The following is a 27252-nucleotide window of genomic DNA, read 5'->3' as shown; positions in this document are numbered from 1 at the left end:
TCCCTATATTAAATTTAAGTTAGGGCAATATAGGGATATTGAGGGGTCTGATTTCTCTGTGCGAGTGAAATTTGGTGCAGCTTGATTGAATTTAAGACGACTGTTGGACCTCGGCGGTGGTATACATTCTACTGAGTGTCATTCTATCAGGTGTGTCTGCAAAATCCTGCATGAAACGTTGTTATTCTACATGACTATTCCCCATCTTAGGTCTAAAACCCCTACTCTCCAACTGGATGCATGAAGGGCACGTTATTCCCTGCACTGGCTCTGAAGGCTTGGCGCTGTATACGTAAATCATGAGGTGCAGAATCATCCTTGGATTTCTGGGTTGGTTTATCTCCCACTGTGCCGGTCCGTCGAATCGAGTGGATTTATAAAACAATGTTTATTTTGTCAGCAAAAAAAAAAGTCTTGCTGAATGTCAAAGCCTCACGGGAGCTGTAGTTGCAGAATGATTTATTTAATTAAAAAACAATACAGTTAAATAATTGCAGAGGTAATTTCACAGGACAAACATTACATACTATGGATATGTTTTGTGACACAACAGAGAGGGGTAGAAACTCTTCTCCTAGGAATTGAGACACCACTCGCTACGTCATCAGCAGCCAACCAACGTTATTAGTGACAAACTATCAACTAAAACAAAGTGTTTACATCAGTTATTTCAATTTAATGTTGAAAAATAGTACGAAAAAATATTATTTTATCCTCCCTGTCTGGGATTAACCAATTAACTCCATGACATTTAGTGAGAAATACATGCAGTTGTATATGACCATGCAGAAGCTACTTCAATGAAAGCTTCGGCAGGTACAATCTGAAAATACCTTCCTCCTGCATCCAAACTGAATACGGCAGCTCTGTAAATGTCTCATTACACAGCTTCTTCCTCTTCAAGCTCCAGCCCCTCTTCTCTTGTCAAGATGCATTTTTATGTTTCCATCTTTTAGTGTTGTGATAATTTAAAGCGTTGCTTGTGTTATATACGCTGAGGCGGTGGAGTCTCTGTGAATCGGAGTGAAGGCTGGGTATTTATGAATGGCTTTTAACAGCAGGGGAGAGATGAACTGCGGCTTTTTCCCCTGCTCCTGTTTCTCTGTCTGCTCTCCCCTTTTCTGCCCATTCTGTCAGCCCCCCCCACCCTGAGTCAGTGTGCAGTATCCCACTGTACGTGACATTCAGCCCCAGCGTGAAAATCAGCAGATGGGTAATTGTGTTTGTGTGGTTGGCGGGATGTGGGTGCATATGTATGTGTGTTTCTGTCTGTGTATGTAGAAGGAGAGCCGGGCGAGGGAGAGCAAAGGAGCGGGGACTAATTTATGACCGCTGCACCCTATAATTAGCAAAAACTAAATTGTGTGTCAATGAAGGAGGCAGTTAAATAAGGCTCCGTTCTGTCAGAGGACATTACAAACCTCGGAAAAAAAGATCTACAGTAGCAGGCAGGAGTGGCTTTCGACAGAGTCCCGCTCGGAGCTGAGAAATGGGATTGCAAAAATAGAAGCCCATGGCCTGAATGATTTTCAGACCCAGTTTGGTGAGACCGAACCAATAACTTTTTTGATGAATTGCTAATTCTCAATTACTCTTTGGCTTTTAATCTGTTAATAAAGGCAGCAGCACGGCCCAAAGGCAGAATCACACTTGGAAACACTGGAGCACGTTCTGGAGAAAGACGGGAAAATTGCTGTTTTTTTAATTCTTCCTCTAAACACTCTGCTGTAGGGTAGCCTGAGGTCTGAGAGTGTGTGTGTGTGTGTGTGTGTGTGTGTGTGTGTGTGTGTGTGTGTGTGTGTGTGTGTGTGTGTGTGTGTGTGTGTGTGTGGAGCACTTCCACAGAAGGAGGGTTGTTCTCATTTCAAAAGGCTGACAGCGGTTGGCTGATTGATCAGATTGACTTATTCGCTCACAACAACGCCCCCGAGCTTCATCTGAGACCTTGACGGAGAATGAGACGAGATTCAATCCCCTCACCGTTCGAAACTAATTCCCGATGCAGCTGTTCCCAACACAACTCAAGCACCATAAAGAAGTGATAAAACTTTGACAACAAGGGGTAATTAACCAAGATATTACTTTTAGCTTCAATTTCTAAAGAAAGGGAATAAACATAATTTAAAAAAATCAACTATGTTATATGATAGATTAAATTGTGTTATAAGTAAAAACACAAAATATGTTCTTGAAATGCCTAAACACAATCTCAATATTTGGCACCGATGTATCAGTAAACAATTTCCAACATATTCAGATTAAATCAAAATTTAACCATAAAATGCAGAAACTCATTCATTAAATTTTCATGTGAAACTTTAAGCAGTTGAGGTAAAACTTTTCCTCACCTATTTTCCATCATTGCAGCTATCCGGGGTTGAAGCCAGAGGCCACAGGCGTAATATTTTATTTTGCAAGAAAAATCGGACATTTTCGATTTTCCATATATAAATTATTTACCCACTTTTGTACGGGTTCGAGTCGTAGCCTTTTGGTACTTAAGTCACCAGAATGTGCGTAATAAGCAGAGGTGCTGACCTCCGGAAAGACGAGCCCACATCAACTCCGACCTCTGCGCCTGCAAAAATTCCCCGGCTCACAATCCCCCCGCTGGGAAACCGGTTTTGAGTATTAAAGGGCTGCGCACAAGCCGTGCATGCTAATACTTCACCCCAACCCACTGGCATACTAATAGTCATCTTAAAAATCTTAGTGGAGTCGAGGAGATTTGTTGAGCAGAGAAGTAGATGTCTGGATCGTTGTCGTATCGGAGCTTTTTATTTGGATCTACCTCACTTTTGACACACTCATGAATATCAGTCCCCTCTGAGAAATCAACTAATAAAGCCGAAAAAACACCCTAAATTTAGATCTGTGATCCAGATCTGCACCAAAACATAAGAGATTCTTCCCTGAACAATATAAAGTTTTGTGCTAATCCGTCCTGTGGTTTTTGGGTTATCTTTCTCACAATGAAACCCACAGACAAACACAGCCTCCTCGATGGGGGTACAAATACAAATGTAGGCACTGGTGGACCATTTTTATGGCAGAGGTCAAAGGGTTAAGGTTTACAACACAATATATCATAAGATCAATACTTTTAAAGGCAGAGCACAGCCACAGACCCCTTTGTTCTCAGTGCCATCCTGAAATCTCAGCACATTCCTGTTATTATTAGTTACATGTAAACGGACATGTTACATACATTTTATCAACAGTTTCTACAAACGTCTTTCTGCATCTCTTCACGGTTTAATTCTTCACAGTCGCATAATTACAGCTTCAGAGGGTAATTGCTTCAATGGCTCTGCAGCATTGTTGATTGTGTGTAAATTGCAGAGCAGCATTGTTTGAATAGTACGACAGAACAGAAGTTTATTAGTGTGCCCCACCTGCTTGAGGGCCCCTGTAGGGTTGATTGCATTAGACAAGCTGATGTTCGTGTCAGTCTTTGATGCACGGCCTCAGATCTGCCTAATTGATGCCTGTATTAAGAACAACAGAATGATCCATTTTCTGTAAGTGGGTGTGAGTGGAGCTTCATGTCGGTGACAAAGCACATAAAAGGGTCTTTGTGGCACATTAAGCCTCGTGTACAAGAACTGTTCATTACTTTTACCGTTTATATTAATAACTCAAGTCAATTGTGACTAAGACATCTATGATAATAATCTATTTTAATCTGCATGACATGATGATATCAGAGCATTGTCTTTTAAATGCACATAGAGACAGGCCTGACGATTATAGGTGAATATCCTGAAATATCGGCTCTAAAGCTACGGACCACTATCTTTAACTACTGACCCTTTAGCTTAGATTGTGGATCACTATCTTTAACTACTGACCCTTTAGCTTAGATTGTGGATCACTATCTTTAACTACTGACCCTTTAGCTTAGATTGTGGATCACTATCTTTAACTACTGACCCTTTAGCTTAGATTGTGGATCACTATCTTTAACTACTGACCCTTTAGCTTAGATTGTGGATCACTATCTTTAACTACTGACCCTTTAGCTTAGATTGTGGACCACTATCTTGCAGCAGTGCAGCCGGGAAACCTACTATCAAACCTGGTGTCCCCCTCTTGTCCTCACTGTGAAGACCACAGATCGTATATAAAGATGGACAACGTGACAGCTCCCCAAAAGTGGAGCCGAAGATCATAAACCCCACCTCCTCCACATGAGCAGATGGGACATGGACCAAACTCAAAAGAAATCACAAGTACTTGTCAATCAATTCTTCTCAAAGATTGTCATTCTGGATAGTGGGAAAAAAAATCCTAAATTTATATATAAATCCTTTTGTCTTTATCGACAGTCTGTGTTCTTTATGTATGCTCTATGGAAAAAAAAAAACTATGGGAATACAACTTGCAGTCACTTAAAGTATCAGCTGATGGTGGAGAAACAGTGCTAGTCCACAAGAAGAGAAAATTTGTCTTCTCGTAAATCCCAAATAATATTATCTAAATGCTGTGTTCTCTTAGCTGACTATCTAGCCAATTGTAAAGAATGGAGGGTGTGTGAAACCTGCACATTCACTGTGGGGCTCGGACAAATTATCCCATCAACATCAATTACCCATCAAACCCTGCACACTGCCGAGCAGATCCACAACAACTTGCCAAAAGCTGCAGCGGTCTGTTCAAAATGACACAGCCAATAACTGCCAGTAAAACCTTGGTAGACAACACCACTCGTAATAAGGCCTGAAAGAAATTACCACTAGGAGCCTCATCAAAAGCCAGTGGTGAAAGGATCACAGCTGTACAGCAACACAAATCCTTCGCTCACAGTTGCAAAGAGTCCAACCCACCCCGCACCTCGGCACAAGCCGGTGCCAAGAAGTGGAACCGTCCTCAGCGAGTTGTGCGGTAAACATCTGTCTAATCCTGAGTGAAATATTTAATTATCCTGAAAAAGCAGGTGTTGCTTTCAGCAAACATTCGGCCCGAGAGACGCATTCAAAGTTTTTGAATGTTTTGTCAAATACCAGGTGACACAAAGCACGGGTCCTTGTTCGCTGCCAGACATCCCTTAAGGTAAATGATCTTGTATTCAGTCTTAAAGAGCGATCACCTTGGAAATGGGGAACGTGTCCCACACCATTTCTTCACTTGCTTCATGGGAAATAGGTTTTAAAGACTGAATAGAAGATGAAATGACTTGTTGTAAAAGGGGACATCTTTTCTGCTCCTTTCTGCCTGTTTTTCCCTCTCTCATCATAAATCCCGGGCTGCTAATACAGTATTTAATCTGTATCCTCTGCAGAGCTATCCATTTTAACTCCCAGCTCATTAGCCGCACTTCAAAATCCTCCCAGTATCGCATCTCTTTCGCCTTTTATCCAATCACGTGGAAAAGCAACCCTTGCTCTTTCGCATCAATCCCTCTCTTCCTTCTCCCTCTGCATTTCTTCGCTCGCTTTTATCCTGTTACTTTTTCCTCCGAGGATGCTGCATGAAGGTGAGCGGTCTTGCCCTTTTGCCCGGCAGCGCACACATGTTTATATGCAAACCGGAGGGGAACGGCAGGACGAGTGAGCCTTTCATTCAGATTCATTCGGAGCTTTGGTGATGAAACTCTATCCGGCAGAACTCTTTCTCCGTTTCCATCCAGTATTTGCTGCTTTGACATAATGCAGATATGATAAATATTGAATGGGACCTCTGAGGTTTCGATGTCTTTGGGAAGTTATTTTACCCTCAAGTGGGATGCAAAGCAAAGAGAAGTGCAGCGTGACTGGAATGAGGTACTGACGCCGCCTCCCCCGGGGCGGCCAGATTAGAAATGGCGACAGTGAACACAGGAGGAGGGATTGCAAAGCATGGCAAAATAGCAAGCGTAAGAGGGAAGGAGAGGGGCTGAAGGGGGAGGGCTGTTATTGACACAAAGATTAAATAGATCTCCCTGTAAAACCGCTGGATAAAAATCACTTCTGTCCCTGGGTGATCACACACACAGCCAAGTCCTCATTAGGGAATGAATATGAGGGCTGGTATCACGTGAGCAGATCGATACGCTTGTTAAACGCCTGCATCGTTGCATGGGAGAATTAAAAGCTGGGAGGAGTGTGTAATAGCATGTTAGCATGGTGCCGCTTCATGCCACAGATCTTGTCTTAGTGTGTGTGTGTGTGTGCGTACTTGTTTTTGTTGCCTCTTTAGGACCTTTTCCAGCATACACACTGATCTTGTGAGGACCAGTAGACCTCAGGGGGACCTAAGCCTGGTCCTGATGAGGCAGCTCCTGGTTTAGGTTAGGGGTAAGATGTGGTGCGGTCAAGGTTAGATTTAAGTTGGTCACGGGTACGGTCAGAGATGAGGTTTTGGTTAGGATGTCCACGATGAATGTGTGTGTTCTCGTACAGATATCTTTGAGAGGAACATTTTGAGCCTAGACAAAGTGGGGACATTTTGTGAGGACAGGAGACACCTAAAGTGTTTTTTATATGTATATGATGATTATATTATGACCTACAGATGGTATAGGAGGATATCCAGATTAATGGAAGGTCTTCAGTGATACTTGGGTCCTGAACCAATGCGGGTAGAGAGAGAATCACCAACCCTGGTTAGGGTAAGGGGCTAGAGAATGCATTATGAGTGTCCTCACTAAGATAGAAGTACAAACGTGTTTGTGTGTCTTTAAAGATGCAGTATATTGGTAATCACTGCACCACCTCAGGCTCTTTTGTGACCCTCATTTTAAAAACATTAATTGGCCGACCAGCGAATTGGAGAGGACAATCCAATTAACAGAGTAACATTCTGTGCATGAAGGTGTGTTTTCTCACCATAAGCGATTAAAAGAACAAGACGTAAAAAGAAAAGGAGTAATTATTCAGTCGTTCCTCATTGTTATTACTTGGGTTTAAGTCGTAAAACTGACAACCAGGGACAAAGCAGCTGGGATTTATATGTAGTTATAGTTCACTGACTCCTATCTGCGAAATTTGGTTTTAAAAAATGAGAGGAAATGAGGGGTGTTTCTCTTTTATAGGATCCGTTTTGCGCAGACATCCTGCAACTTTAATGTTTTTTATTCACTCTCAAAACTCAACTCGACCCCGCTCCCAGCAGATGTTTGTAACAAAACACCTTCCAAGGATGAACCCATTACGGTAACTACCCAGCAAAAAGCAGTCGACTGACAGAGCTAAACGTCTGGTGTGGAGGAGTTAAAGAGCTAAGGAGTCGGTGGCAACCAAAACAGAGCTAATAGGAGGGTAAATACCTTAATTTGTCATTTTGTCATAGTTCAATTTTGTTGTTGCCTTGGAATGATTTAAATCTACTGCATTTATTTATCTTTTATCGACCACTCAAAGCACTTTGCAGTAATAGTTGCATTCATCCCATCACACAGCACTTCTATACGTAGCACTTTTTCCTATCACACACTGTTCATACACTGTCAACACAGCTGTCAAGGGAAAATTCAGGGCTCAGTATCTTGCTCAACAGCGCTTCAAAGAGCAGACCAGAGGAGTCGGGGATCGATCGACCGATCTTCTAGTTAGTGGACGACCCTCTGTACCTCCTGAGCCACAGGCACTCACAAGCGGTACTTGAGCTATATAGAAAGCTAAAAGTGAAATCAGAACTAAAAAGTGAAACTAAGCTAAAAGGGAAATCAGAACTTTCTGAGTTTGTTGTTTTTTAACATCACAATGACCCTGAATGCAAAATACTAACAATTGTTGCAGCCCCACATGACTTTGCACAACAACATGCCTGCTAGATAGCCTCAATCTTGAAAGAATAAAAACATGCAAATATGCCTCCTTCACAATTTCTTCACCATTTCCCAGAAGCCAAATGTCACCAAATTGACAGACTGAGGCCAGTTGAGTGACGAGTTATTGGAGTATGACGCAGACAAAAGAACAGGCTGACGTTTCTCAGACTGCAGAGGTTACGGCGTGGGTGGGAAAAAGAATCCTTAATAGGGGACATATTGTGAATGCTACACAAACTAATCATTGTTCGAGTCTCATAAAAACATAAATGGTGGAAATCCAGTGCTGTAGCAGGTGCTCACTGATAGTGGAGTATGGATGTTAAACCCCAGGATACACTTTTTCAGAGAGGCAGATGAAAGACACCCTCGATGAGCGTCTGCACTGACTTTAATGGAATAGAAGCACGGGCTCTCGGGACAGGACTCTCTGTGCAGACGAGTAACTCTCTCAACTTCTTTGATATCAGCCTTGTGCAGGCTGCACATTAGGAAAAGAGAAATTACAAGCTGCTCACACAAAAGGTTAAACTTTTCAGTTACATTTAAGGGGCTAACATGCTTTTTAAAGTCGTCCTTTCTGGACGGTAGCTCAGGGATGTCTTGTCTCATGCCTCGTATACGTCAGGCGACCAGTCATCCTCGCCCCGTGTGCCAGTGATTAACTGCCGGGTGGGATGTCAGAGGGCTGCTCTTCACTTTGATGATGACTCACTGTGGCATGGCTCTTTTGATCCTCTCCCCAGCTTTGTGAATAAAGAATACACTTTGATTGACGCTGTGCACATTATGGCCGTTTGAGGGTTGGCAAGGGAGAAAAAGACGCGTCTGTCATGTTGAAAAGCCCGGTCTCTGCTGCTGAGGGCCAAGTTGGAGGGAAGCACTTTTTGAGCTGCTGTACAATGACTATTATGAGTCATACCCTGCCCGGCAGCTATCCGTCCTTTGTCATGTGCAGCATGTTTGATTTCAGCTGTGTTTGATCAACACCCACGGCTATTTAAAAACACACAGAGAGCCCGAATACAGATTGGGTTGGTTCCAGTTATGTGCTGAGATGAACAATCGCTGCTCATCACGCACTCGATGTGACATGCAAAAGTAGAGTGAGCATGAGCCTTAATCAAACGTAATTGATGATAAAATGAGCTAAGCCACTGCTACAAAACACGGCCCCCTTCTTAGTTTCAGATCCTCTTCAGTATTCTACACCCAGTGCAAGCTCATGAGTAATTACCAGCATATACTGCAGGGATAACAAGAAAACAAGAAAATTGGAATCTAAGAGCAAGAAACATACAAAACCCTGGGAATTGTGTTTCGAGTAATTGTGTGCGCCTCTGAATTGCACAAACTAGGTAGAAAGGACTGAACCTGCCGAAAAAAATAATGACAAACAAAATGTAAAACAGACGTGTTTAGAATTCCAATGCGCCACCACGGTGATCCATTAGATACAGTAGATATACACTGGAGTAATGCATCACAGACCAGGCTCAGCCCCGTGAGAGAAGCTGAGGTGGTTTTAATTCAGAAAAAGGAAATTTACTGAGCACCTTAGAGATGTCGTGCGCATTCGTCAGTGCGGCTGGTAGAACCGAGCAGACATCTTCTTGGTTATTGTCCCCAGCGGGGAACATGAGACAGGTCTTAACATGTATGCAGGGATTTGGGGATATAGTGGCGTCCTGTGTTATAATCAGATGTATGTGTTCAATGTGCGGTTAGAGAATGTTATCAGGCTGAGAGAGACGGGATAAAGACGTGACCCTCAGACTGCGATCCTGTCAGCAACCTTTCAGGCAGGGGAAAATGTGGGCGTGTGTGCGTAAGAGCTTCCATACGTGCACGGCCATGCGAGTGCACGCGTGTATGTGCTCATTTCGAACGTGTGTGTTCAGTTTGTGTGTGTGTGTGTGCAAGGCTTTGTTCAGCTGAGCTGTGCTGAGCTCTTCTCTGCGCATTGGGCAAATTCAAAGCAATCTGCCACCGCTCCCAAAACTAGCCAAGCGCTGACTGTAACACAAAGGACGGCGCAGAACACCTGCTGAGATGATGGAGATGGCCGGCATCCAAGACCACATATGGGCCTCATTCTGGCCCTAATGAAGACAACCTGACATAAATATCGGACAAAACGGCCCCGCTCGGAAAACCTTCACTGTCCCGCAGCAGTGCTGCTGACATTGACGTAAACATTTGATCATCCTTGGAGTGTCGAGGTGGGAGGAAGGAGAGTGGAGCGCATAGGAAGAAAGCACAGTCGGGAGAGTTTGATGTAATACAATTCATTTAATGCATAACAATTCGGCTCCGGCAAAGCATAAACATCTCAGTCTCCTTTGAAGCCCACAGGTAACGGAGCACATCATCCACAGGCGAAGGATGAAATGATTTTTGCTGCTGTAAACAAGCGATAGCTCAACCCTCATGAGGTGCATCAGCTGTCAGGACACCGCAGTGTTAAAAGAAAAAGCTTCTCGGAGGTTGAAAGACTTAACTATTCCTAAACGGAGAGGTTATGTCAAAAAAGACAAACATCAATCTAGCGAGGAACACAGGTAATAAACAGTTTGTGCGTGTTCAAAAGCAGCACCACCACGCGGCTGTGCTTAAACAACTTATCAGCTTTTGATTAGATTTTTTTTTTATCCCCTTCACACAGTCGAGTGGAAGGATCCTGTGCAAAAGAAAAAAAAAACGTTTTTCCAGTGGCATTGACTAGAGATGGTCTGATAACATGTTTTCGCTTCCTGATACTGATTCCTGGACGATACAGAGTACGGATCCGGTACCAGTGCATTTAACAAAATTCAATTATTGTATAGAAATGATGATTGCTATCATTGTTATTCAGCCTTGCTCAGGTTAGACCCACTGAATAAGGAACGCATACAAAGAACGAATGCCATATAACTCCTTTTGTTATCCACTCTGACAGTCATAACTACGGTTCCGAGACGTTAATGGAAATCGTGAATGCAAAAGCTACAACGCAACTTTTTGCTTTTGTTTTGTTGTTCTGTATTTGTGTTTTCCGCTTGTGTGAGACAAAACTGAAAAAGAAGATAAATAGGTCTGGGAATACACAACAACGAACTTGACAGGTTTGTCTGTTACCTGTCTTGCTCAGGGACCGTCTTTGTCAAGTTTATAGCGACGTTTGAATGCCGATTCCAAAGTTTGCTGTAGTTTGTCCTTTTTTCCTCTTCGGCTTGTTGAGCCCCCCCCCCCCGTGCTCTTGCATTTGATGGTTTATCAAATGTTTCATGAGATTTATACAGTTTTGCCTTGAAACCAAAGTCTTGCATACGGTGCACGTCGCCATTTTACATGTTGGACCTTCCAGCGACTTTCATTTGCTGACATTTTAGCAGCTCTGGCTAACGATACACTACCCGAAACCACTCTAACAACATACTTGCCAGTAGCAATACAGCACAACTGTTGTTTTGGAGCAGTGAAAAAGAAGACATTTCTGGTAGAGAGTGCAGTTTTATCTGGGTTAAACTAATATACTTTAAAGAGTTGGTATTGGATCGATACATAGATTTGCGTAGACACCAACCAGGCTGTATTGGCAGTGTTGGAGTCATTTCTGATGCTGGTGTTGATATCAGAACGTCTCTTGTACAGACTGGTTTGTTCTTTGGCCCAAACAGACATTCTGCACTGTGTTCTTTGGTACAACTTGCAAACTAACAAAAAAAAAAAGATGCATCGATGCCACTTTCTTTGTCCACGCTGTGATCCGTATGGAAGCCTGCAGCCAGACAGGGAGGCTAAGTGTTAATACAAGTGCCCGACAAGGAAGCTCTGGCTATTCAGAGAGATAATGGCCTGGGCCACAGACACAGTAATAGCCTCCCTCTGTGAAGAAATGTTGTGCTGCCAGTTCACAGCCCTCCGTGTTGCCTATTTATAGTACACTATAATTAATACGCTGTAATTGAAGCATATAAGCACAGCTGAAACGTACAGGCAGCTGTACACAGAGGCCCTGTGCTCTTGCAGGAGAACAGCCAGGCACCGATGTGAGATGATGGTCGTCACAGCTGTCAAATTACATATCAACCAGCATTTCTTTGACGTCTTTTTTTACCCCCAATTCAGCGGCGCAGCCATGTCCTAATCTGTAGCCTCCAGTCATATATTGTAAGTGATAAAGAGAATATGCTAAACAGAGCCGTGTGTCATCGTTTCACACAGACAAAGGCACTTTTCTATTGTATATGACAGCGAGGATTAATAATCGTCCATTACTGTCAACGTTCATCAGCTTCCTGTTTCATGTGGTACCCATGTAGTATCTAATCATGCCTCGAGATCCGTGTTTCACGGCAGAAGTCATAACTCCTGGAGGTCCAATTTAGCACTTGTGCGTTATCACGTCGGCGATAATCCGCTTACTACGGAAACAATCTCCAAGTCTTTTCTGATAATTAATGGTGTTTAAATGAAGACATGATGTACCGTATACATGAGAGCAGTCGTCCTTACAGCACATTAATGATCCATAGCTTTCTGCTAATCAGTCATTTAATCACCATTTTATGAATTTAATGTCTTACTTAGGCCCCGTTCTACATAATGGGTTTTAAACATTTAAATCCATGCTCGGGTTACAAATGAGACTGGTTGTGGTGGTTCGCTCGTCGTTAACTGGGCTTCAATCAACAGCCTTTGATTTGAGATGTTATTTGATGTAACATGTTGTCCCCCTCAACAAACGTGTATGTTGCAAAGACAGCGAACAATATATCCACTGAAAGTCATGAAGGAAGCTATTACATGTAGTTTTTCCCTTCCATCCTTTCAGGGAGTGCACACAGTTCATGTTCTCGGAGGTTGGGATTTCTCTGATGAAAAATAACCTGTCCACACGCTTTTGGGTCTCATTAAAAAAAACTGCTCAAAAGCCCATTTTGCTCTGTTAATTTCACACAGCGCGCCTGGAAAAAAACAACCAACAACTCATGTTTATTTATTACTTACTTAAATTTGCCATATGAAGAACCCAGTTGGTCAAAATGAGAGTGACTTTGACTCACAACAGTAGGCAGAGTGATGGAATAATTTTGCAACACATTCCTGGATTGGCTTTTAAAACGAAGTCAATCAATATCACTAAAAGGTTTGCAATTGTTTGACTAATATGTTGAGTAAATGGCCTTCAGACTTCAGTCTAAAAGTGCTGTTGTTGTTGACATCTCACGTTTTGTTAATGTTGTTCCAACCTGTGTAACATTAACTAATTAGACACCCTTCATTTCATTCATTAAGAGTTTGAGAAAAAGACATTAGTGAGAACAACGTCTGGGTGACTAGATGGTGAAAACTGGTTACACTGTTTGACCACTAGAAAAGACCTGCTCACAATCGATCCATTCATCAACAACATATTGTTTATTTTTGCAATTACTCGCTTAATTGTAACAGATTTATAAATGTTAAATGTTAATTAACCATCGATTAAGTCATTAGTAGCCTAATCTTTTTCGATAGATACATTTCACATCTATATTAAATTTGTAGCCATGCTAGCAAGGTGGCTTAACGTCTGACATATTTCCCAGAAGATGAACCCTGTTGTGGTTTTATATGCAATGATGTGTGACACATATTCATGTTCCTGTTCATGTTGCAAAAAATACGTCATGATTGACAGCGGAGACTGACTCGTGATTGGTCGAGCGTGTGTATTTGACGGGACTTGTTGCTACAGCACAGACTCTGGCTCCAAATGGGCAAGATGTTAATATCAGGAATATTTTTACTTCATTTCTGGATACTGGGGGGAAGTGAAGTAGCATCTTCCATCTTTATATCCAGTCTATAGTTAGCATTGTCATTGTTAGCTCGAAGTATCATTGTGTTTAAGTATAGAACATGTAGCATGGCCGTGTTTACTTGTTAGATTTCAATCTTATTGAGATATTTTGAAAACTACCTGATTCGCTGTGGAAACCCGAGAGGTTTGAACGAGTGCATGTTATTGGATTCTGTCTGGGTCGTCATGACATTGACTCAAATAAAAGTTGTGGACTATTTTCGGGATACCTGCATGACAGTTCTCTGGTCATTCACCTGAACCCAACAGCTTTGTTTAGAGGAGCGTTGGCTGTGCTCTCTAAATAATACAGTCGTATCTGGACCTGGAGTTTACCTCAGCTGACAGAAACACTAATGTAATTTATTCCTGTTCTGCCTGAAGGATCCAGTGACAGGGGGGGAGAACGACAGATAAATTCAAGTTCCCCTTTTAACCCAAACTTAAACCCAGGGAGACGTTTCTGCTCAATCAACACATTTCACTTCTTCTTTCACTCTTTTTTTTATTTTTTATCCACGCTATTTAGACATGCTGTGTTATTTATGGATGAGGCCAGTGCACGAGGTGGGCTCCTGCTGGCGAGTAAAGCACTCAGCATCTGTACAGTTTCGTTTTGTTTTTTTAAGGATGTGATGTAAACGTCAGACTGTTGATGGGAGCAGCCCCCCGCCTGTCACTCGCCTCAACGCACACGTCAGGCAGATTACTAAAGGGGTCAAAACAGAAACACCTTGAAACGTCGTTTAGCAAAAACAGACTGTAATCGGAGGCTGGAAATGGAGTCTGAGCTGAATATAATTATCAATCTACTGTTTGACGACTCTCGTAGAAGAAGAAAGAGTAGTGACCTGCAGGATTGCTTGTGGTCTTTGCCTCAGATGATGTTTGAACAACGAGGGATGTTCATTTGAATAATGATATTATTATCAAATTGATAACAAGCCGACAGATGCACCACAATAAAACCTAAGCAGCCTCATATAATTTAAACTAAATCTATTGCATACCGGGCACAGTGCAATCGTGATTTCCTTGTTGCAGTTTGGACGAAAATATATGCAGGAAGTGAACTCCGCCATCGTTTTTCCCATTTACCCTGGCTTTTACAAGAAAATGTTGTGCCGAGTAATGCAGAGAAAAAGAAAATGAGCTGCCAACAACTCAGCTCCTATACGAGACTATAAAATTGGGTTCTACTGTTTCTTGTAATAAATCCGCGATTAATTTAACGCCCAAAATGAAAACTAGTGGGTATTACCCCAATATGCTGAATGTAATAATACAATGATCAGGGCATATTGAGTCATGCATCCAGATGTCTCGAGACAATATACAAGAGAGGTAATGACATCCTGAAGCAGTTATACTGTAACATGCACTGTGTTCTGTCCTATCTATACTAAAATAGGCCATGTTTGAGCCAAGCTGACACATTACTTGGCTCCTCATATGTGGAGGGCTGTTGGCAATGAAATCTATGTTATATGGCCCAGTAGTGCTGACAGGTTTCTTTCTCCTTCTCCTCCCCCTCTCTTTATTTCTCCTTCCTCTAGGCTGAGGAGGAGCTGGCACGTGGCAAGAAGAGTTACAGAGAATGGATCTTCAGCCCGGTGTAAGAGCCTCCCCCCGGGGAAGCCGTCGTCGGACGCCAGGCCTCATGGGCCGTTGACCTGCTGTCTCTGTGATTTATGGCGGCTGGAGGCCTCTGGCCACTGCAGACTCCTCTCCTCCCTCTCCTCCGTTTCCCCTCGCACACGCTGCACGACCGCAAGGAGCCACACACACTGCACCACCTTCCACAGGAGTATCCAAAGAGGAATTCCTCGCACATGCAGAGCAGCGGCACAGGCGTACGCACGGATATAGTCTCATGCCGCGCTGTTACTTCCTCCACAGTCTCATACAAAAATAAACACCTCCATAAACATTTCCCCACCGCAGCACAGTGTCCCGCAATCCCATCACATGTCCATTAGCCGGAGCTCACTCAGAGTATTCTCCATTTGACTACGTGTGGATTACTATCAGTCATGGTATGTCAGCTGTAGAGCCCTCGGTGTAGCTGCTGCTCAGGGGCAGGGCTGGATCAATGGAAGTGCGCTGAGTAACGAGGTGATGTTCCCGTTTTCCCATGGTCTGAGAGCAATCAGCAGCCAGCAACTCTCTGCTGACTCCACACACGGCTCTGCTTTTAAGCTGAAATAACCTCCACCCCCTGAATGGACTATTAGTTGCAGTGACTTATATTATTTTAATACAAACACACAGTAGGTTGATGTTTGCACCTGTGCACGCCAGAGCTGTCAGACCACCTTAAATTCCCTTTTTTCTTCGACTATAAAGGGTTTGGAAGGGGCACAGTGCTGCGTTTACCCTCCGGACTTTTTCTTTTTTCCTTTGAAAGCTGTAGACAGAGTGAGAGCCAGCCGGTGACCTCGCCATGGTGTTACCGCCCCCAGACAAACGCCACGTGTGCCTGACCACCATCGTCATCATGACCAGCATGGCCTTCATGGACGCCTACCTGGTGGAGCAGAACCAGGGTCCCAGAAAGATCGGTGTGTGCATTATAGTGCTGGTAGGGGACGTATGCTTCCTCATCGTGCTGCGATATGTGGCGGTGTGGGTCGGTGCCGAGGTGCGCACCGCCCGGCGAGGATACGCCATGATCCTGTGGTTTCTCTACATCTTTGTTCTGGAGATCAAACTCTACTTTGTCTTCCAGAATTGCAAAGCTGACAGGAAGAGTCTAGAGACCGTGGCACGGAAGGCTCTGACGCTGTTGTTATCTGTGTGTGTGCCAGGTTTATACCTCGTTCTCGTGGCTCTGGATAGTATGGAATATGTGAGGACTTTTAGAAAGAAGGAGGACATGAGGAGCCGCCTGTTCTGGGTGGCTCTGGACCTGCTCGACCTGCTGGATATCCAAGCGAACCTGTGGGAGCCTCAGCGGACGGGCTTACCCATCTGGGCCGAGGGCCTGATGTTCTTCTACTGCTACATCCTGCTGCTCATCCTGCCCTGCGTGTCGCTCAGTGAAATCAGCATGCAGGGGGAGCACATGTCGCCCCAGAAGATGATGCTGTACCCGGTCCTGAGCCTGGTCACCATAAACGTGGTCACCATCCTCATACGGGGCGTGAACATGGTGTTGTTTCAGGACAGCCGCGTGTCCACCATCTTTGTCGGCAAGAACGTGGTGGCCATCGCAACCAAGGCGTCGACCTTCCTGGAGTACCGCAGACAGGTGAAGGAGTTCCCCCACCCGCAGAACGCCATGGCGCTAGAGATGCAGCAGAACTCCGTCAGCCACACGCAGCCGCTGCCCAACACCACCAGTTTGCCACATGAACCTTCGCCAGCGCAGGACGTCATTGACACATGACCGCCAGCGCCGGACACGGCACCAATAGAGACCGACTGCTTTTGTTTATGAAAAGCTCCCGGAGCAGAGGTAGATAAAGAAATCAGCTGCATGACAGGATGATATTCTGCTCTTGTCAAGCCCACTTGAACTGCTGTGAAAACCATAATAGAGATTTTCAGCATTACCTGCCTGTCAGAACATACTGTAAACCTACACTTGACTCTGAGGGCAGACTTTGAAAAAAAAAAAAATCTAAGGTTTTTATCGTGTTACTGTGTTTTTAATTGTTTCACATGTTTTAAAAAGTTCAGACTTTATCAAAAGACAATCTCCACAGTGCGCAGCCCGGTGACATTACATTGTGTAAAATGGACGGTTGGTTCCCCCTCTGTGAGTATCTTGTTTTTGTTTTTTTTTCTTTAAAGGTCACTTTTTTTCTTCCCCCTCCGATGGTGCATCTGTGGCATTTCCTTTGAATTCCAGCACCAAAGGACGTAGCACTCAGCGTGAAGCACTGATGGAGAGGAGGAGCAGAGAGAGTCAGTGAAGAGGGGCTATCTGAGCTGTGCTAGAGCGAGGCTGGTGGCAGACGAATGCTTTTCCCCTCTCGCGTTTGGTTCTGCTGAGAATGAAGCCGCTGCCTCGGTCGGTGTGATGCTTTATGGCCAAAGGTCTGATTAAAGCACTGGAGCTCGGCGCCGTACACGTCCACCGCAGCCATTCAGGCGTGCGTTTTACCATTTGTTTGACTGTACGTGAGCCTGAGAGAGTTTGTGCGTTTGCCACTGGAGGTTTGTGCTATTTCCAAACCCTCTGGAAGATTTCACGAGCAGTTGATGTGAGCGATGACTTGCAAATGAGACAAAATATGTTTGTGATGTCAGAAGATGAAAAAAAACAACCAAGATGATGGGGGAGAGATAATTTTTGATTCCTGTACTATACATTCCTCTAAAACTAGCTCAAGCCTTGAAGTCAGAGAATGCAGAGATCCAGTGAATCGACAAAAAGAGAAAAAGAGAAACAGAAAATACTTTATTCTGATGTTATTCAGTTTATTATTATTATTATCATTATTATAATTATTATTATTATGTACATTCTTTACTTGTTGGAGGTCAATGATGTTTTAATAAAAGATAATATAAGAATAGTGATGACAGCATGATTTCTTTTTCCACATTGTTGATAATGATTAAACTCAATTGTATTTTCTAAGTATTAAGTGCTCTTGTTCTGCTTCCAAAGCCACAACTACATGACAGCGAAGTCATTTCCATTATGTTTCGCATGGAGGAATCCACACAGCGCATTAATATTTAGGCTGAGCTGCCTCCTCCTGGACTCCGGCATTAATTTCCCACCCCTCAGGCTGCATTTGCAGGAAGCCAGCGAAAGATTTATCTTTAAAATGTGATAACAATGTATGCAGCGTTTCTCAAATTGTTTTTCTCCTTTACGTTACCCAGTTCTCATTATCACCTTCCGACGAGTTTTGTTTTTTTGTTTGGTTCACACTAATCTTCTCTGCAGCATCAGTCCAGCATCGGTTATTAAACAGAACTTTTACAGCAGGTGACCGGTTCACGTTCCCCACAGAGAATTTTATTAACTGACCCGAGTGTTTGTTGCAGGGATGAAGAGGTCGGACGGGAGAAGTGGCCTCACTTTCCGGAGGTTAACTAAAGGTTTACTGCTGATCCTGACACAGTCAGACCCTGAACGGCCCCACTTCCGATAATTGTCAGCTGCATAGTGATAAAAAGACGAGACACTTTCTCTTTACTTTTAATGAGCAGAACATGGGACATTTTTTTTCATTCTGAGGTCTTGTACTCATTTCATTCATGCTTCTGGAAGTAGTGTCTTACAGAGGTTTTACTATTTGAACCACCAGAACCAAATCACATTCACCGGACTGTAACAAATATGGGAAGCCAAAGTGTCTTGATTGCCCCCTGGTGGCTGGCTGCAGTATAGCTCACAAATTCTGCCTCCTCCATGTTATGGCTCATTTATGTTTCCTTTACGTAAGAAAAGAGATATGTCCGTTTCTCTGCAGGACCTGAGGACCATCCCCTGACTGCTTCTGCGCAAGATGGCAGCATTCATATCTGGGACTTTTAAACTTAATTTCTAGACAGTAGGAGGAAGGGGATGACTCTATAGCTTTGTCTTAATTCAGCGGCCGCACCTCCCGCCTTTACAGCCGTCGCCTAGCAACAAAGCTACAGACAAAAACACGTCCTTCGTCGGCCGCATTCAGAGAAGCCTTCAAATTGGGACGGTCTAGTTCCCCCGCTGTGATGCAAACCGGCCCCTGAATTGAGACACAGTGAAAGTTTGGATGCAAGCTGTTATTAATGAAAACTGTCATTTGCTGCAGTGGTAAAAACTACAATAAGGTGAAACACCTGTTTGTCTGCTCTACAAATATCTTCAGCAAAGCAAAGAAGGCAGACGAGGCAAAAACATATTTATATCTTCAATTATATTCAGATAAAGGTGTGCATGCTGTTTCAGTGCGTTTACCCTCGAACCAAGGAGGTTATTTTGAAAAATAGAAGAAGTACAGGGCTGACTTCATTCCCCATTTCCACTATATATATATATTTTATTCTTCAACCTCATCAAACAACCGATCTCTGAACCGAGCACCAGGATGAGTTTGGGACTCACAGATTCTGTACAAGCTGCCAGTCTCTTCTCTCGGATTCTCCTCTGTAGAAACATATTGATTGTTCTTTCTGGTGGATTATTAAATATTTCTCAGGCGTATCTCTCGAGGTCCAGGTTCATTGTGTTGTCTGTTTTCAGTGCAGCTCCTGTCTCAGCGTAGCTCTCCACCACCAACTCCTAATAACCAACATGAAATTAACAGAATTAAGTAACCCTGACAGTAACAGTGAAAGGTTTTCCTACAATTTACTATTGTGGAATTCTTCGCCGAGCTCTGTAACTGCAAAGAACTTCAGAACTGAGGGCTAACCACAGTCTTTCATATGGTTATACATATTTAATATGAGTTTTATTTATTTATTAATACATTGGTGTTACTGGAAACTCAGCAGTCAAAACTGACAGAAGATACTACAGAGACGAGAGAGATGGATTGAAGGACAGATTTGATAAATGAATAAATCAAGATTTGTTTTTTAATCAATTATATATATATAAGTTTATTTTATTCATCGAACAAACAAAACAATTGAAATGGAGACAAAAAATCTCACATCTTTTAATGAAAAGGAGCAGAACAAAGAATACTCCCATATATTCTGCCATCTTTCACAAGACATTAATTAACAAAGCAAATATTTCAATCAAATTTTAAATTAAAAATGTAAATAGCTGCAGGCCGACACAGCCCCTCACATCCCTCTATTAGTTCCTAAGTCACAATTCATTTTAAACCATTCACAGGAGAAAAATGATTTATCTGTCACAGCAAAACAAAACAGAACAAAACTTAATTAACACATTTCACTGTATTTCCTCAACATACCGGCTTTAATAGTGTTTTTGAATATAGTGTTTGTGTTAGTTTATTTGTGGAGATTGTTTCACAAATTGATTCCTTCAACTGTAATTCAACGTTCCATCAGTTTGGTCCTGAATCTCGGTTTTAAGTAACAATGGCTTTCTCTTTTTTCAAATCTTGACTGGATGTTGGCAGGCAAAGTTTTTCTTATGAGTTTTATACATTATTTGTAGAATAATGTGATCTACTAGTTCCTGAAATTTCAAAACTTTAACTGAATAGATACTGGATCTGTGTATCGACTTCTACTGATGATTCTTATGGCTCTTTTTTGTCAAATGAAAACTGAATGTGTTCATGTTTTGCCCAAACTTCTACACAATAGGTCAGATATTATTTGATCTCTGCAGCCAACATGGTTTTACATATACGCCTCAACAAGAAAACAGCAACAAGGCTTTTATGTTACATCACAAAAAACAGATGAACACTGATATGAGCGGATGTATGAAACTCAGAACATGTAAATTTATCATAAATCACTTCATTAATCATTATTATTATTATCAAGATTGTTTTATTTATCAGCCAAGCCCTACCCCCAGGTAAGTTCATCTTATTTTCAAGAGAAAATAAAGAATACTCGTAAAATTATTACAGTGATGCAATTATTTCTAATTATGGCCCATGGTGGCACACACACACACACACACACACACTCTGCACTGACTCAACACCAAGGTCGGCGACAGAAAGTGATTCAAAGAAGTGAATTTTTAATCAGACCTTCTCACCTCCACAGCGTGTCCAGTGGATCCAGGCCTTGACAGGAGGTTCAAGTTGTGACAGCATCACGTTCACTGAGAAGTAGAATGAGGTTAAAGTTAACGTAGGACATCTCACAGTTGTGCAACTTTATTCCACAATCCCTCTAAAAGTGCATAGAGCATTCGTTCAGGTTTGTAGTAGCATGCGCTCTCTGCACTGCCTCGTGCAAACTGTGTTGCCAGCTTGACCCAAACATCCACCGAAGCAAACATCCATCACAGTTCACAGACTATCCAGGATCAATTTGGACCTGCTGCACTCACCACATAGAGCAGACAGTCTTCCTCTGCAATGAGAGATTAGGTTACTACCAACACTGTGGTCACACTCACTTTTTAGCTTTACCTCCAGGGCTGTGTGCTACGGAGCAGGATTTGGGTTTAGCAACTTCAGGTAGGAAGACCCAGGGTTAACTGAGTCAGCTTTGGAGTGTAGGTTATCAGGACAGACAATGTTAGGTTTAGGGAAGACGGATAAAGAAAAACCCTCCTGGGTTTGTTGCCCTTGCTTCGTAGTGCAGGCCTGAGGTGGTTCAGGTCATTTGGCTTAAACTCCATGCTTAGAATCAGTGCGTGTTAGTTTTGTAGAAAGCAGGAGCACCACCACACGCGCAGAGAGAGAAAGTGAAGAAATGTCGTCAAACATTCTGGCTTACGGTGTGTCATGGCAGGGCGGCAGGCAGGTGGAAATCCAAAGGGAAATAATCCAAACTCAGAACTCAGGAACGTGAACCAAGCAGAAAGTTAAGTAAACTCCAGGTACTGAGACTGAGGAGCAGAGTGTGGACACACAGGCAGGTGGTTAAGATTTAACACAGGTGAAACATGAGAGTGAGGACAAACAAGCACAGAGGAGGGAAACCAGACAAACAGAGAAAGCAAAGCAGGTGACACAAGGTGAGGAACTTCAAAATAAAACAGAAATTAAAAAGGCCAAAATCCAAAGAATTGAAATGACACAATCAAATCCAAACCATAAACTGTGTGTGACTGTATGCCCAGACTTACATAGTGATATTTTAATTTGTTCTGGTATTGTGTAATTTCCTGTAGATAATATTTCTACGGTCTCATACTCTTGTTTCTGGTATTTAATAGTGGGTATTGTGGAAATACAGCTTTATATTTCTAGCTATAGATGTCATTACATACACTCGATGCATTATGAGATTTATAAATCGTCCACAAAATCAATGAAAAGTCCAGAGCAGTTGCAGATCGTGACACTGGAAGAACTCAGAGACGCGATGTTTCTGTATTTTTTAGATTTCCGCATTTAGTTTGGATGAAAGTATTAAAAAAGATAAAAGTCCAAAGCTGTGATAAAGCAGAATCACTCTTAAAATGTGACAAACATTGTCCTCAATGTCCTCAAACCAAGGACGTCAGTGTTGCATCCTTACATAATATGCTCCTGGGTTCTATTTTTGCTCTGCCTAACTTCACTACTTATGCAAAAAAGAGCATTACACTGTTTACTGTAAATCAACCATCAACAGAAAGTCATATAAATCTCCTCTGATAAACTCTCCCTCAAAATGTTGTCACTTTGCATATTTTACTGTCACATGCAGGTCTCTCATATTTAGAGAAATCCTTATTAGCAGTTAATCTAGGTTTGACAACGCGCGACATAAAAGAGTAGATTAAAAAAATATCTAATTACACACCTCGTGCACCGCAAACTGATTTGTTAAATTTAGACGAGCAATAACTCTGAATGGTGAAGTGACACCGGTTTTATCTTCAAACTCTTAACGGGTCCCGGAGACGCAGCGACGTGAGGTGACAGCAAGTCTGAGGAGTTTGGCAGCGAGCGCGTGATGCCCTCCTTGGCTCCGTGCTGCAACTCACATTATTAAATCCCTGTTATGCAGCACAAAGAGTAGACTCAGCAAAATGCTATTTATAAAAAAAAAAACAGGAATCAAATCCAGGTCGCACATCTAATTGAAAAACGTCCTCATGTATGAATAAGTCATTGGGGCTACTTAGAACATTTTTACGTCTGCGACTGAGACCACATCTTTGCTCGGGTTTGGATCACAGCTCATTTTTGGGGACTCGCAGCATAATCACACCACTGTTTGAATAATTCTTGTTAGCGCGAGTGGTTGAAGTGGAAAAAGAAAATGGCAAACTTGGGAGCAGAATACATTACCTGCCGCTGCCTCTGCACCGCATCACCTTTCCGAGACCCTGCGAGCGAGAGATTCATCCATAAATCACCGGGGCTGCACATCAGCAGCGTAATTGTGCTCTCCGTGTATAATAAGTCAGTAAAAGCACTTTTTCTCTCTCTGCCTGTGTTTTGCTGTTTATCTCCGACTTGCTAAAGCACCTAGTCTCAGCAAAATTAAATCAGAACCGGGCCGAAAGCAGGGCTCTTCAAGTATCTCTCTTGACCACCTTTGTATTTGCTGACTTGTAGGAGTTTCTTGCTTCAGCGGGTTGCCTCCTACTTGTTAGTAAATGCCTGTGTTCTCGCGCAGTAATCACTCTGCTGACTACCTCACCCTTCCACAGTAATATATATGGAAATGGCCTCTCTGTCTGTGCTGCTCTCATAAACCCGCAGTGTAGTTAATGTCCACTGAAGGCTCTGTCAACAAAGAACGACCTTCAGGCTGCACAATGATGCTAAATGTCAATTAGTGGATTCCGACGAGAAACGATCGACTCTACATAAAGATGGACGACACGTCTCCACTTCCTCTCGCTATCTAGAAATGAAGCCAAAATATCCTGGATATGAACGCTGCCATCTTGCACATCTGGATCCAGAGGTCCTGTCCTCCAGAAGACAGCCCTCCAGAAAACAGGAAGTACATTGTTGCCATGGTTTCAGTAAGTTTTTTGGCTCCAACTTGACTCAGCATCTATCTGTTTTGTCAAATAGGTGCCATTAAAAGTAAGCAGATAATTACATGTTTCTGTGTTTAACAGTATTAATCACGTGTCTCTCTTACTTTAAGTCTAAGCTCATTAGATGCAAACGAATCCCTCAAAGTATAGAGATTTCAAACATCACAGCATTACCATCATTCTGCGTTCATAAAGCAGAAGAATAAAAAAGGGCAAAAGTCTGGTACATGAAGTTTGGTCTAAATCTAAACTCCTTAAGTGCCTAAAACTTTTGTGTATATGGTGCAGAGATTAATCACACGTACACAAAGGAATCCTCCCATTTTAACTGTCAATACTACACTGAATCATCTCTGTGGGTTCTGCTGAAAACCGAAAGCAAAAAAACGTCTGAGTCAGCTTCACTGTTTTATTTTGAAATGAGCTTTGATTCTGAGCGTGAATCCATATTGCAGGCGACAATGAATGCAAACACTGGACTCCCTCCAATGCTAATGTGCTCCTGTAATGATGGATGTCTGTGGAGCATCCCGACAAAAGTCCACAGCGGCGCTCGGAGATCTATGAGACGCGACGCATCCTCACTCTAACTTTGATTAAAGGGCTGCGTGCATGACTCGCCATTAGCGGATTTTTTTCAAATGGTGTTATCAGAACTATCTGTCCCCGGCTGCACACTGCTACCTTCACCAGGGCTGACTGCTTAATATTCATACACACATATAGATAAGACGGTATTGTGTTACCTTCGTGAACTGTGCAGCATGTGCAGGATGGATTAATCACTAAGCCACAATGCACTGGGGGAACAGACCGCGGAAGCTGTCATAAACAGATAAGCATAAATGAAAGCTGGGCGTGCATGTGTTTGAAAGTCCTGCTGTTTGTGGTGAAAACAGCTGACTGTCCTCCGAGTTTGTGGCTTCATTCCTGTGCTTCTATCTTCAAAGTGTCTTTATTAACGTTTGGGATGATAACAAATTTTTAAAAAACTCCAAGTAGCCAGTGACCGCAGCCCACGGCTCTGATAACGTCCTCATCACTATTCAGTTTCATTTTAATTTTATCAACTTACAAAGTTTGCAGACGTTTTAAATGCCAGGGAAAAGGTCACGTGGCGGCAGCGGAGAACAAGAGCAATGAACCACAGGGGGATTGTGGACTGTGAGCTCAGGGACTTTAAATGAGCTGCGGCCAGTGGAGTGTTACAGTGAGGGAAAGGTGAGATTTAAAAAAGAGTGTGTGGGCGAAAAACAACAGAAAGAAACAGCACGACAAGAAGAGGGTTAAGAGCACAATTCACAAAATGACCCGTATATGATTATGTACTACATCGTTAAAGCATCATGTGCTTAATTTATGCAATTGACCAATCACGAGTCAGTCTCAGTTGTCAGTCGTGACGTTTCACCTCATTTTTATGGGTTCAAATAACTAATTAAAACCAAACTAATCAGAAACATGAAAATAGTTTGATCCATGTCCCATCCACTAACATGGAGGAGGCAGGTTTTATGACCTATACTGCAGCCAGCCACCCGGTGACGAGTGAGACGCTTTGGCTTCACCTTTGGGGGGTTGTCATATCGCCCATCTATGGTTGGGCTCTTTAAATAGAGTCTATCAAAGAAACCTAAATGATATTTACAACTGACCTTCTCAAAACCCCTTGAAAATCTTGATTTTGCTGACCCCCGGTGGTTTAGCTTCTCTTTTAAAGTATTTTTTGCAGCATTTTATTGCCTTTATTGACGAGTTAGATTGTAAAGTGGGAGGAAGGTGGGTGTAAAAAGGGGGATGAGAGAATCTACAGCTGCTGCAGAGGACTGGAGTTTCTGCAGTGATGTACCGTTGTACCCCAGGACTTTATGACATCACCGCGCGTGGGGGGGGGGAGCACCTCTACTACCAGGGCTGACCCAAATGATTTGAATCCTCAAAATCATCGTGCAAACGCTGCGTTTTACCAATAACCCAATGAAATAAGAGACTGTTAAACCAACATTACTCATTGAAAATGCATTATTATTAGTTATTGTCAGACATGAGTGAAACGTGACGGGCACAGGAGGTTAAACAACGCTAGCAAGGTTTTAAAAAGTCAAGCAACGGGAATAACTTTGTGTGTGAAGTGGCAGAAGCAGACATTATATGCAGCTATTATGCAACTGTCAGGCAGTTAGGAAAAAAACAGCAGTTTCAGTGAAAGGTGCTCACAGCGACGTCTGCGGGGGCCGTCAATGTATTTTGTCTAAATCCGATTCACTTCTATCGAATCAGGTCAGAGGCAGAAATCCCTCAAAAACCTGAACAATATTCACGGAGACTAAATAACATGGAGTCAGTGCGACTGAGGAAGCCAAACTAATTCGCTAGTTAAAGACACGGGGCCAGGCCTGTGTTTTCATGATGCCCTTATGAGGGACTGCAGCAAACAGCAGCAACCCAGTTTGTCCACCATCCATCACTGCAGCACAACAATTTACCCACGCAGCGGAGTCGTGTCAAGAAACACTGGAAAGGCACAACCAAGGAAAGAAAATGTCCCCAAACTGCAGCTGTGGGGGCGGCGAGTGAACAGATAAACAACTTTTCAAAGCACGACTGGTGCTGCCGTATATAATCGAGGCCGTGATGTGTGGGCCCTGTCTCTCAATGTGACACAACAAATGGCGGAAGGGGAGTTAAGCCGGCGCTCAGGGGGGAGACAAGCCGCGGCTGCCCAAACGGCCTTGTTAGGGGGCAGGGAGGGAGCTCATCAGTGGACGGGGATCAGCGCTGACAGAGAAGCTTGTTATCGGCGGCACTGTGGCCAAGAGAGTGGCTCATTAGGGAGAAGCTCCGGTGGCCTGCACGCGCCATGCTGCTCTCACCAGATGGTCGGCTGTCTGATGACGGCGATGGACGTCCCGTCATTTTTAACTATCGTGCATTTTTGTGATTTGAAAGCATTCACTGCAGTCACGTTTTGACTTTGCCAAAAGTTTAAGTTTGCAGAGTCTTATTCCTTTAGGCAAAGAAGGTCCATGTTCAATCCATACTGAGTCGTCTGTGATGCCGCGTGACACAACAACCCTGCTGCAACATTGCCCCCTGCTGGTGCCGCACACGGGAAATCCAGGTTGATGG

General features: G+C 43.1%; 1 protein-coding gene across 1 annotated transcript in view; it reads left to right on the top strand.

The window, feature by feature from the left end:
* The window catches only part of tmem121ab (transmembrane protein 121Ab), a 44512-nt gene extending 26450 nt beyond the window's left edge, over nucleotides 1-18062 (top strand). Inside the window, exon 2 of the mRNA XM_035144180.2 lies at nucleotides 15137-18062. Coding sequence (XP_035000071.1) covers nucleotides 16024-16968 — 945 coding nt within the window. The 5' untranslated portion in view covers nucleotides 15137-16023 and the 3' untranslated portion in view covers nucleotides 16969-18062. The remainder of the gene's footprint in view (nucleotides 1-15136) is intronic.
* The last annotated feature ends 9190 nt before the right edge of the window (nucleotides 18063-27252 follow it).

Source organism: Hippoglossus stenolepis, chromosome 20 (assembly GCF_022539355.2).
Source record: "Hippoglossus stenolepis isolate QCI-W04-F060 chromosome 20, HSTE1.2, whole genome shotgun sequence".
In the NCBI taxonomy this organism is placed as follows: domain Eukaryota; kingdom Metazoa; phylum Chordata; class Actinopteri; order Pleuronectiformes; family Pleuronectidae; genus Hippoglossus; species Hippoglossus stenolepis.
The sequence above is the reverse complement of the archived record's forward strand: the minus strand, read 5'-3'. Positions and strand labels throughout refer to the sequence as shown.